This window comes from Cygnus atratus, chromosome 3 (assembly GCF_013377495.2).
Source record: "Cygnus atratus isolate AKBS03 ecotype Queensland, Australia chromosome 3, CAtr_DNAZoo_HiC_assembly, whole genome shotgun sequence".
NCBI classification, from domain to species: Eukaryota; Metazoa; Chordata; class Aves; order Anseriformes; family Anatidae; genus Cygnus; species Cygnus atratus.
In genome coordinates, this window is record NC_066364.1 from 23,459,986 (window position 1) to 23,473,622 (window position 13,637).

The 13,637-nt window shown below is 35.0% G+C and overlaps 1 protein-coding gene across 1 annotated transcript in view; it reads right to left on the reverse strand.

The window, feature by feature from the left end:
* The window catches only part of CSMD1 (CUB and Sushi multiple domains 1), a 1,150,797-nt gene that overhangs the window by 353,861 nt on the left and 783,299 nt on the right, over nt 1-13,637 (reverse strand). The window contains exons 9-10 of the mRNA XM_035542943.1: nt 9,514-9,638; nt 4,478-4,599 (exon numbers count right to left, since the gene is read on the reverse strand). Coding sequence (XP_035398836.1) covers nt 4,478-4,599; nt 9,514-9,638 — 247 coding nt within the window. The remainder of the gene's footprint in view (nt 1-4,477; nt 4,600-9,513; nt 9,639-13,637) is intronic.

A 13,637-nucleotide genomic window follows, 5' to 3' on the forward strand; every position in this document is an offset into this window, starting at 1 on the left:
AAACTCAGTTTACACTTTGTGAAAGACAAAAGAGTATACAAAACTATGCTTTCACTTTTTTCCCCACTCTGTTAATCTATACTGGGACTTATGAAACAGAATTAGAGCAAAGCACTAGTATGAGCCTGTATGTTGTCAAGAACAAACAAAACTGTAGTGTAAGTAGTTCTTAGATCTATACATCTTTAGTGATTAAGGTCTTTGCTGCTCAAAACTCTGTAGTACAGAAAAAGGACAGTTTTAGGGAGAAAAATCAATACTATGGCAGCACTCTGGTACTCTCTGTAGAGACGAGATAGATGATACTCAGCAAGATATTCCTATCCCAGCCAGAGAAGTGTATGAGACTACAAGTGCTGTAGATGTCAGACATATCAGTAAACATCCTATTACTTGTGGCAGCATGGTCTGACCAGACACTGAAAGAAGAGGTGCCCTGTCTGTAACAATGATTTGAAGAAACAGGCTATTTATGAGTAGGCTTTCTAAATAACACTCCAATATTAAACAATGCACAATAATGCCATTTAACTGGAGCACACTGGTCTATTGACACAAAGGTTCTGAATTCATTGCAAATTATTGCCTCCTATTTACATAGAAGTAAGAATCTGAGGAATTGTACGTTTTGTACAAATTAAAACAAGGGACGTCAGCAATGGATGAGATCTAAGCTACCACAAGCTTTGAACCAATCCATGAACTAGCAAGATCGTCTCATAAAAAAAAAAAAAAAGGTTATTATATGCTTCTTAGTAAGACTGCTGTTTCAGAGCACATTGCAAGAACAACTTATCTCAAAAGAAGTTATCTCAAAACCAAGCTTAACAATATTTGTATTCCCTATCTGTGAACGAGGGAAGGTTTTCCCAAATAAGAATGTTCTCCTAAAGTTCCCCCACTATGTGTTTTGAAAGGCAATAAATCAGAAATATCTTCTTATATTAAGGTGTATGCCAAGTTTATTCTAAACACTGAGGACTCAGCTCTACAGAAGTGTACGTGATGCTTCCCTTATTCCCTGTAGTTCCGGGGTTTTCAGTTTGGGCAACTACAGTTGCCAACTAAGAAATAAAGCTGCCAGGTCCAGACAAATTTAACTTAATATCTATGCTTTGTACTGCTGAGAAAGTATATTATTCAGAAAAGAATAACAAACCCACCTGTAATTGGAACACCCTTCTTATTTACAAGGTCATTAAACTAAGAACTATTGTAGCCCATGTCATATCTACTACACATAACCCCAGTCAGCCAGGAAAATATTGTACTAGACTAGGAATCATTGCTGAAACAACATAAGACTGTCCCACCTATAGACAATCGAGCTGAAAACCAGAGCCACTGCACCTAGCAGCATTACCACAGAATAGTGAAAGCAGCAGGAGACCCAAGGCATTAAGTGTGTGTGTGTGTATATATATATATATATATATATATATATATATATATGCACAGCCTGACAAATTAAACAGTAAGAGATAGAGTCACACTTGCAACATACTGAAAACACTACCCTAACAACAAGAAAGATACAATGGCAACAGATCAGTAAGATCTCACAAGAGCATTCCAAAGAAACTGGTTATAAAAAGATGAGAAACTGCATAACAGAACAACTAAAACAATGTTACCCAAAATTTGTATAACTTACAAGATGTACTTGACAGACAGTCGGAAGGGCACCATAAAGCTGTATGTACAAGTACTAAGGCTCTAATAAAGGATTCAGTAGGATGCTGATCAGCAGCTACAATAGTGAGACCCAGAGGAAAGAAATAAATGGTATGGGAGGAAAATCAATGCTTCAAAATAAACAGAGCACTAACAGAAATACCATACCTTTGAACAGGAGAAGAACCAAAGTTAATTTAAAATTGTGTTGAACAGTTAAAGGCAAATAAATGTTAGAAAAATGTCTAACTAATAACGATCTTGATATGTTTGGTTAAGAACCGCAACTATATGACTGTCCCTGCAGGAAGTTGAAATTGGCTTTAATTTTCCTTAATAGTCTCCTCCCACCAGCATCAGAATGCCAAGTTCGTAAAGTGTTGCGTGTTATTCAAAATATATATATATTATTTAAAATATTCCAGCACATTATGTTCCATTCTTTTGTGCAAGTGCACCTCTTCAAATAGATGACATTCTTTACACTGCACTGAATGTCATGGCAAGAGGAAATAGTGCTTTATCTTGTAAAATGCTATGTATAAACTAACCAGAAGAAAGGACACAAATTCACTCCTACAATAAGCCAAAACTAATTTAGAATACACAGTAAGATGTCATGAACTGTCTACATTCTTGGAAAATAAAATGAAGTACATACCCTAACCATTTTCATAAATATTTTCAAACCTGAAGGGCAAAATAGTAGGCTCCTCAATATACGCTCGGACCTTCAATACACCGTTCAAATTTCAAGAGGTCAGTCATTTGTAACTCCAACAAAAGTCAGGGATGAAATTCTGCACAACTTTCAGCACATCTTAAAATCAATTTATTCTTTTGGAAGCCTGGAAATTCTTTTTGTAATGGATTTTTTTTTTTTTTTTTATAAAGTTCACAGGTTTCAAAATACTAGCAAGATTATTACTACTTCTTTCAAAGAAAAATAAGTTCCATTTGAGTCAGATAGTCTGTAAAATAAAAGCACTTTCCTTTATACCTTTTATTATCCCAAAGGATGTGTGTTAACTCTAGATTTAGTTATTTGGGGATAGAAATCTCAATATATTAGATTTGTATTGACGCATACTAATAAAGATGATGTAGAAGTTACGTGAAAGCAACTTATGTGAGGGTACTGGATATCTTAAGCATGTTTGATTTTAAGACTGCACATTCAGAGTCATCATGGTCCTAAAGCGAATATCTATCCTTCTGAGATGCATAAAGTGAAGAAAAAGCTCTTTCTCTATTTCACTGCTATAAAAATACAAGACTAATAAAATACATGTAATTCCCTATTACCCATCATGTCTGATAAATAGTTTGAAATTAAAAACCTTAAAGCTTAACATATTTTTCCTACATTGTGATTCTCAATTTGCCTGTTAGCAACACTCTTTACCAGCTTCCAACCAGCTGGATTAAGTAGTGTAGACTTCCCCCCCCCAGTGAAAGCTTCAAGCCTTGTATTCATATCTCTTCATTTTGAAGATAAGAATTGATCAGTTTGGGTAGGTAGCTCTTTCAGCGTATTCTTGTGACTGATAAACTATCAGCCTGCCCACAGAAAGCTACTTTGGAGTGCCTTTTCAAGTCAATCAAATAGAGCAATAAATTAATCCACACCAATGCTATTGAGCTCTACCCTACTAAAATCTTAAATCGAGAGACAGTTATATTGTATAAAATGAATAGAACTTAGGTATTTCTGTAGTAGGCTAAAGTCTGGTGCTTTTCACAAAAAATTCAGAACCTCCATAGAAAACATATATGCTATACAGCTTAATAAATAGCACCACAGAGTCTGTACCAATTTTTGTATTATTATAGTTAAACTCTCTTGCAACCAACAAGCAGATAACTATCTTCATTTTACCACAAATATGAAAAACAACACTTAATTAATATTTTTGAAAAGTAAAATTAGAATGAAACATTAATGAAACAGTTTTGAATAAAAACACCTCTAAGGTAGTGAGAGCCTGTTCTCTTAATATAAATTTCACATATTTTCTTTTAATGCAGAATTACATTTTCTCCTGTGAAATATATATTGCATTTTACAAAATAAAATAGAGACTACATACTACAGAACATAAACTGGAGTAGATGTATTTGTCAGACATTTTTCATATTGAAGTGCTTATCCATATTTAAAAATGTTATGTGACTTAATAGTTTCTGTAAAATTTAATGACTTTAAAAAAAATCAAAGTGCATTCATAAATAGTCACCTCTAATTGCCATACTGAATAAAATACAATAGTTCAGTTTGCTACTGGAAAACACCCTTCCCAGAGAAGTTCCTCTGCAGTAAAATGGTCCACAATGCGATAGTTTTATACTTTTGCCTGTTTTTCATGATATGTACCTTGTCGCTTTGCAATATAATAAGAACATTTAACTATGGACACTATTTTATGTAAAATCATTCATAGTTGTGAAGAGATTGAATGATGATTACATATCAAGATACAACTTGAAAAATCCATCAACTAATTTAGCAATATGTTATTTTGAATATGATTTTATGTATCTCATTTAAAAATCATTTATAATTTGGAAACTGTAACTGAGACCTATTACTCTGAGTGGACATTTTCACAGATATGAAAATGATTTTCTGTTGTTTTTTGTAGATCCCAGTATATTTTCTTAACATTTCTTTTCTGGTCATTTGCACATTTAAATGAACACACAGACTCTCACTGGTTCACACATCTGTTCAAATATGCATGAAATAATTTTAAGACAGATCAAAAGTTCTTGAGTTTCAGTTGAGACAAAGAAAAAAGCATACCTTTTCTGGATCAGTCGTTGTAATGACCCACACACACTGTGCGTTGTCTTCATATTGAACTGGATAATTTGGTGATGTAATAATCCCACTTGGTCCACGTAAATTAGAACCACATGTTCTAGCTAAAATGACAAACAGTGAATAAGATTATTTTAATTAAAACAACCAGTCAAAAGCAAAATTCATAAAACTGCCATAGCACTAACAACAACTTCTTATGAAAGAATTACAATGCTAAAATATTCTAAAACATTCTTCCTTGGAAGATACTCGATCTAGTAAAAAAAAAATCCTGAACATTTACATACAGAGGAAGGATACTGGTGCTTTTCATTTAACCAGCCCAATGTTTACATTTCTTCATTTTTACTTTAGGCAAATTAATCTGAATTACCATATGAATATTGAAAGTTACTTTCCAAAAAGCATTAATGATATAATTTCTGAAATAGTCAAGCTTCCCAAAATATTTTAGTATCACAAGGTATCTTAAAAATACTTAGATATGATTTCCAGAGAAATCAAATGGAGTTATATAACACAAAATATTTTTAAAATTCTACTGTCTTGGGTTTGGTACCACAGCACTGTGGCAACACACTAAGAAAAAGCAAGTCTAAACCATACCATTTCTAAGTACTTAGATACCATATATCTCCAAATACCTGAATTTCAGAACTTATTTGCATGATTTTAGATGTAATTTAGACTCTTCAGTTGCACAAGTTCCAACACTTGCAATAGGAATGACTACATTCCTTAATAAATGGTCATTCTTTTTTCCTGAATATTGGTTTAAAGTACCTAACATAGTTCTGGTATTTTGGAAATTTTTACTTTTCATCTTTTCTGAAGAATTTCCTGAATTTTCTGATGCATTTCCTTCCCTCTCAGACTTGCTAGGGGGAATAAAGTATCAATTGTGAGCCTCATCTTAGACATTAATGGAAGCGTAACTGGTACAAATAGGAAATAATGAAACTACAGGAAAATTGCTTTCAGATTTTCTATCCTTCCACCACAGTCTGTTACCAGCCCTTGGTCCTTTGTGACTGACTGGACTTTGAGAACTAACTGTATAGTCCATTGAGTCAGATAAGAGTTAGGTTTCTGTGAAAATGTCTGGCTACCTTTATGATAGGGACTGTCCTAATGTAGTTCTACGAATTTCACATCACGTTTAGATACGTCACAAGGAAATCATCCATAATAATCTCAGTACAAGCCAAAACCAAAACACCTTAAGCCACATAGATAATTCTACCAAAGTATCACTGAGGCTTATTAAACAGTTTGCTGTGCTTAATATGGGGAAAAAAAGAACTAATCGCATTTAAGTATCCCACTACATGTTGCCTCTTAGTCACCTCTAGCATCCCAGCTATCACACAATTATTAATTTAATTCATCCAGCACAAAGTACAGTAGGAACTAATCAGAGGTAAAGTTTAGTGACAACAAGCCTTCAAACACGGTTTGTACCATCTCTTCTACCCGCTTGGAAACATCTCCCTTTCTCTCAGATCTTTCTTTCAGTCAAGTTCTTACTCTCTTATCTGTCTCTTATTTGAGGTTCAGGAAGGAAAAAAAAAGGGGGGGGGGAAGGGGAAATAAACAAGGAAGGAAAAAAAAAAAAAACACAACACAAGGAAGAAATCAAGAAGTACAATTTAAGTTCTGCCTGGAGATCTGCTTAGGAAATACAGTTACTGCAAAATATTACAGAAAAAAAATGTTAAATAGTCTTATATATCGTAGATTCATAAAAGTTGGAAAAGACCTTCAAGATCATCACCATGTCCCTAAGCACCACATCCAACCTCTTCTTAAACATCCCCAGGGATGGTGACTCTGCCACCTCCCTAGGCAACCTGTTCCAATGGCTGACTGCTCTTTCTGAGAAGAAGTGTCTCCTAACATCCAACCTGAACCTCCCCGGCACAACTTGAGGCCATTCCCTCTAGTCCTATCACTGGTTATCTGTGAGAAGAGGCCAACCCCCAGCTCCCCATACCTTCCTTTCAGGTAGTTGTAGAGAAAGCAATAAGACCTCCCCTGAGCCTCCTCTTCTCCAGACTAAACAACGCCAGTTCCCTCAGCCGTTCCTCACAGGACTTGTGTTCCAGGCCCTTCACCAGCTTTGTAACCCTCTGAACATGCTCCAGGACCTCAATATCCTTCTTGTACTGAGGGACCCACTTACAATAATGTATTGTCATCAGGTTTCTGGGTAGAATTCAATAAAATGTGACCATTGACATTAGCACCATTTGTCTCCTGATGTTACTAACGGGCCTAAATTGCCCTGACCAGCTCCACCTGGGGCCTCCCACCACACCTGGCTGTGGGCCCTGGGGATCCATTTCAGGGTGGGATTGGACTACCACTCTCTGCCTGAGCAATGCCTCAAGAGTATCTGCCTGCAGCTCTGCTGCAGCAATATTTGTACTCACTGACAGACTTTGTTGATCCTGACCCCAACCCATGGGCCTTTGTCCCTGACTTGCCTTGTCCCAGCCCTAGGGAAGTGGCTGGGATTGTAGTGGTGTCTTTGGGTGTCCTACTCCTGGGGCTGGGGTGGGCTCTGGCTGCTGGGCCCTGCTGAGCCCTGACCACCTCGGAGTGGTGCCATCCTGGCAGCCCAGTGACAAGTACTCTCCTTAACATAGCTACTGTTCAGAGTAAATAACGAAGGTGTTTGCTAATGAAAACACAGTTCCTGTGATTTTTGTTGTTGACTTTGTTAGTCACCAGGATAAACACAAAGTTCATCTTCTTCATTAAGTCTTTTAGGCTGCAAGTCATTAAGCCCACAGTAGTTGCATTTAGCTTATCAGCTTTTCCATGCTAAGTTGATGATTGGTTGCAAAATGTGACAAATAGTTTTGTATCATGTATTTTATTATTAAATGTTTGGTGTGAGCACCAGGAGTACAGGCATCTTGAAGTTCAGCAAGGGGATTGGGAATAATATGGCCTGCAAATAAAATCTGTATCTTTCAGTTCTCACCATCCACAAATGTGCACCACAGGCAGTGTTGTAATATTGAACCAGAATTATACACCATTAAACAAAACAGAATTAAACAATATTACTGTGCATAGAAAACATAGAAATGACTTCCAGCAGCCGTCTAACAACCCTCAGACAGTTGTGAAATTTTAGCTCCAGTTTTGGAAGTATGTTTGAGGAAAGCAACTTGTTTTCTGGACTGAGGTTTTAATGGAGGTATAGGACTAATTTATCCTATTTTGTTAGCAGTTTACTAGAGGCAGTAAAGCATAATAGAGATATTTGCAGATAATAAATTGGAAGGAACAGCAAACACTAGTAACAACACACAGATAATTCAGAAGCAAATAGACCCTTTTTGCTGAGCGTTACTTTTGCCATGCATAAATTACTTCAGCTCATTTCTACAGTGTATTAGCAAGCAAGAACAAGTTCAGGAGAGAGAAAAAACAAAACACAAGAATGAACAGTGGAGTTCTGTGGATGCATTATTCTACATTAGTGTGAAACCAATTACTAAGAGAATATATTTAGATTTTTTGTTTAGATATAACATTATGTTTTAGATATTCAGTCTTTACATGAATGTGCCTGTGTAACATTACCCATGTTACATAGCTTGTAATAATTTATTTTAGATAATAAATATATATATATATATAACATATATATATAATATAATTTTATAAAATCTCTTATTGAGCTTTTATAGACTTGTACTGAGTCTGGCTGGAATGGAGTTAACTTTCTTCATAGCAGCCCACGTGGTGCTGTTTTAGATTTGAGACTGGAACAATGTTGATAATACACCAGTGTTTGAGATACTGCTGAACAGTGCACAGCATCAAGGCCTTTGCTGTTCCTCACTCTGCTTCCCTATCACATGAGCTGGGAGGGGGAAAGATGTTGTGAAGCGATAGAATGAGGACAGGTGACCTCAGCTGACTAAATGCATATTCCATAGCATATGATATCATGCTCTACAACAGAAGCTCAGGGAAAGGAGGAGGAAGCAGGCACTTTTGTGGTTATAACATTTGTCTTCCCAGGAAACTGTCACTTGTGCTGAGGCCCCGCTTTCCAGGAAAGTAGCTAAACATCTGCCTGTTAGTAGGAAATACTGAATAAATTCCTTATTGCACATGCAATTTCCTTGCATGTGCAGCTTTGCTTCTTCACCTGTTAAGCAGTCTTAATATCCATCCACAAGTTTCCATCCTCTGTGAGAGCAGATTGAAGGAAGGGGTAAAAAAAAACAAAACAACTGCTATGCCACAGCAGCTGGAGGACAGGAGTGAGAGAGAATCAGCCCTGCAGACCCCAAGGTCAGTGAAGAAGGAGGGTAGGAGGTGCTCCAGGCATGGAGCAGAAGTTCCCCTGTGGCCTGTGGAGAGGCCCCTGGTGGAGCAGGCTGTCACCCTCCAGCCCATGGGTCCCATGGCAGAGCATATCTCCATGCTGCAGCCCAAGCCCATGGAGGAGCCCACAGAAAAACAATGGTCTCCCCGCACATCAAAGGGGGGGGGCGAGGGGGGTTAGTATTTACAAATCAGAAGGCTAGGTCATTTGTAAGGTTCAGAAAAACAGAGGGAAGAGGAGGGAAATTACAAAAAAAATAGGTAGACTATGTGAGTATCTGGGATAGACAGAAACACAGTATGATTGAGAGTTGCTCCTATTCAGGACTTCAGTTTGAAAAATTTAACCTAAACCTAACTAATTAGTCAAACTGAACTAGTTCTACTTAAAATGTTTAACATGGTAAATTGATTATAGAAGAAGTAAAATGTTAAACTGTTAAAAGGGAATTAGCTCTTTAATTTTGTTTCTGCATCTTTGCTCATCAACTTTGTTAACCGGTTTCAAGCTACAGAAAGATCTTTGAAAATATACTGTTATATATATATGTATATATATATAATAATTTGTGCTTTCTTTAAAGCATCATTGAATTGCATTTCTAAACAGAAATTTTAAATTACCTTTCCACACTTTAGAAAAAATGTCCAAGAACATCACCTACCTCGGCAAATTGGCCTGTGGTCACTCCAGGCAGCCAGTGTATCTGTCACTCTCTGGCAAGTAATGCTCTTAGAACCTTGCAGCACATAATTATCTTCACAGGAAAACTGTACACTTGCACCCACCCTGGTAGAAAAAGGGAAGGAAGAATGAAAGAATTAAAATATATTCTAATATCACAAAAAAAAAAAAAAAGTGCCACCAAATGACCACATTTCCAGGTCCAAATGAACAAATTAGGATGGGAAATAATTCTACTTCATCATTACTGTATATATATATTAAAACAAGCAAACAAACGAAACATCTTAAACTACAGGGAATGGCTCCACTGCATTCACTTTCTCCACCATTTAAAGAAATAAGGTCAGGAATATAAAGCAATTGTGATACTAAGTTTCATCCTTTAAACACTGACTTCAAAGAATGCATCAAGAGATACATTTGTTAACGAAATGTATAATCACTGTTCTTTCAAGCAAGAAAATTTACTCAATGAATAATTTCAACCTCTCAATTTTCTCTGAAACCCCTGCAGTTAGATATAGGATTTTGTTAACATGTATTACCAGGAAATATAATTTCAGTAAACTGTAGTACATGAAAAATTCTCAACTTTGTTGAAATTTCCTGCTAAAAGCTATGTAAAATGCTAACTTTAGGATTTCTAATAGGAACTACTTAGGACTGAAGTACTGCTGATACACTTGCAACTCTGAAATTTTCTAACTTCTTTTTTTTCTGAAGAATTTCATTCTGAACAATGATGACCAACATTTATATAGAATTCATAAACTATACACTGTCATTGTATCTCAGAGAGTTTTCCAAAACAGTATTTAAATTTCTGCTTCCATTTATTTCTTTCTGTCCCAAAGCATTCCAATTACTTGTGACATTCTTTGTTCCCCACCATAATCATCCTATTTGCTGTTAGCTTTCTTGCACTTTTAAGTTTGTATCTGTTAATCTCATTGTGAACTAAGTGGTTTTAATAAAACAGATTTATCAGTCTGTCCCTTTTAGTCACTGAGTCGTAAACACCAAAGATGTTTAGGGTGGATGGCAATCAGAAGGTCAGTGGTTAAAATTGTATTGTGGAGAAAAGTAAATATAATATCATTTACTAGCAGCCATCTTGTTTCTACCTTCAAGAAAAATTATTATGTTAGCTTTCCAGAGTACCCCCCAAAGACAAACTATATTGCTTACTATGATGTACTTCAACACTTCTTTCACAAAACTTTAAATAGATCTTTTTTTTTTATTATTTTAAAATTTGAATGAGATGCTACAAATCTAGGAAAGCACTGGCCACTTCCTTCTATATGTCATGGGAAATGCATGAAATCCTTGAAGACTTGAATAATTTTCTAAAATTTTATTTTATATTTGCCATGATCTCCTGTCCTTTAGAACATTCTTAAAACCCTTGGAAGAAGTGACCAAGCATGATTCCAAATACATTTCTCAAATGAATAAAAACAAGGATAAACATGTATTATTAATAAACATATGGATACATAAAATTTTACTAGTTTAAACCACACACTTTGATGATTTAATTTGTTTTGTATTTATTTATATACTATATTGTATTTTTTTTTCCAAATGTCTGGAAATAGCTTTTGTCTAAGGACTAATAACGTGAGCTTCATATATTTTACACATTTCAAATATCTTTTGAAATGTTTGAGCAAAAGCTAAGTGACACACACACACACACACACACACAAAAACCCACAACATGTTGACTGTAACATATTAAAAATAACCAAAAAATCTAGCAAAATCATCAAGTTGAAGAGCAAGGTAGAAACATGAAGTACTCAAAAGCTCCTCAGTGCTAGAATTCAGGGTGGAGAGAAACTGGAATGCCAGCTAAAGGCATTAACATGTACAATCTTTTGAAACTTATGTCAAAAATTCTAATTAAATTTAGATAGGCTACAGAAGAGCAGTCATGGGTTTTACTAGAATGATTGACATAGTTCTGGACATGGTCTATGTATGGCTACACTGTTCATTAAACTTGCTTTAATACCAGGTAAGATCCATCCTTTTTGAAGCACTTATTGTGAAAAATCATGTCTATGCCATCAGTCTGACAACTGATACTTTCCATAAGAGTATTTTTGAATGAAATTTCAATTCTGCAAAGGCTTTCAAAAATAATCAAAATGCCATTGAAAACATATCCTGAAGAAAATTTCTAAATATTGAGGAATGGAGGTACAGACTGCCAGATTATAATATATGTAGAGAAGGAAAGAGACATAAAAATTGTATCCATGTCTGAAATGCATTTAAGACAATATAATTAAGGCATGAGATTAAGGTGTTTTTTGTTTGTTGTTGTTGTTTCTAGTTTGTAGATGGTTTGGAGATCTTGATGGTTTGGAGACTGAATAATTAAATGCATATATATATATAATTATTATATAATATATACATTACAGATATCTGGATCAAGACATATAACTAGAAATATAAGAGAACAGTTGATACTGAGGAAGCTTAGGTGAGCTGAGTCACTAGAGTATTTTCTGTTTCCAGACAATCAGATCTATCTAAATAAGTATCTCAGGGGATGTGATGCATCTGGACCACACGGTCTACACTTATCCTCTAAGCAATGTCAGAATTGATGAGTCTCCTGTTGATTCTGCTTGACGTTTTTCCATACAAAAATGAGGAGTCCTTTTAAAGCAGTATATCAAACAATTTGATCTGCCGTTTCAAAGGGAATTATTAATTCACTTAATCTCCAATTGTTAAAAATGAATGTTTTTAATTTCTTTTGTTCTCATCTTTACCTCCCTCTTTGCTGAGCAAATCTTTGACACTGGAAGTGTTTTGCTTTGTTTTGCTTAATTCTCTATGTGTATTTCAACAGGGAGAAATCAGTTTCCTCATTTTTTCCTTCTATTTTGAATTGAACTACATAAAAGCAAAATTTTGAATTATTAAAAAAGTTGGGATTTTACTGAAAGAAGCCATTTTTAATATGAAAAAATTTCTGTAATAAATTATAGGTATGGGATGCTAAATTATTTTTTTAATGAGTTTTGAAAATTTAAAAGTTATTTTTGTTACACATGCCAGTGGAATTGTACAAGGTGATTGTATTTTCACAATGCCATGTGCCATACATATTTACATTATGTATACATAATGTTTCAGGGGAGCAGAAATGTAATTATTTATATCCATTTCAGATTTCATTTAAAAGTTCTGTTGCTTTCAGATCTCCCACAAAAATAAAATGTGATATTGACCCCAAAATTGCATTTATTATGTCCTTATTTATCTAGCAAAGTCTGAGTTGCCATTTCTCCCTCAAAATGATTCCAAATATCCACTGGGTTCTTTGAAATCACTGAAAATTGCCTCTCCTGCTTCCTGAACGAACACAGTAAAAGCGTGGCAGAAGGACAGAATGAAAAGGTTAATATTTCAATACCTTTTTTCTGCGTTACGATATTAGAACGAATGCCATTATTGTGCTGAAAACAATGAAACCCTTTTCAAAGAACTTGTCATCACTGATACAGTTGGCTATCAGGCTGACTTGAAAATAAACCCTCTGCCCTTCCATCAGCCCCACTCACAACACATCTTTCAGCAGACTGGAAAAGATTTTGAATAATGTGCATTTTCATATGTCTCAGTTCAGATTAATATCTACAGTTGGCATTCTTCTGACAAGAACAATAGCTCCTTCTGGTGTCTATACTCAACTCTTAAAAAAAGAAAAGAAAAACTATTGCCTCCACAGTGTTTTATTTTCATTGCACTGGAGACATGCAAGCAACAGTGTTTTTCCCTTAAATGTGGAAGAGCTTAATTTTTCATTTCAGTGAAAGAAAAACTAAATTCTAGCCAAATTCTCTATTTAAATATCAAACTAGACATAGATAGCTACACTTTAAAACAGCTAAGATAGCTTTTAAATAGATATAAAAAATGAGTTTATAGTACATGAAAAACATTTGCAGGTACATAATTAGCTTTCATATAATAAATAAGGTTTAGAAACAAAATATTTTTTTTCTTTCTCTCAGATAATATTCAGAATTGAAGAACCACGACATGCGGAAAAATAATAAGTGATCAAGGTATATT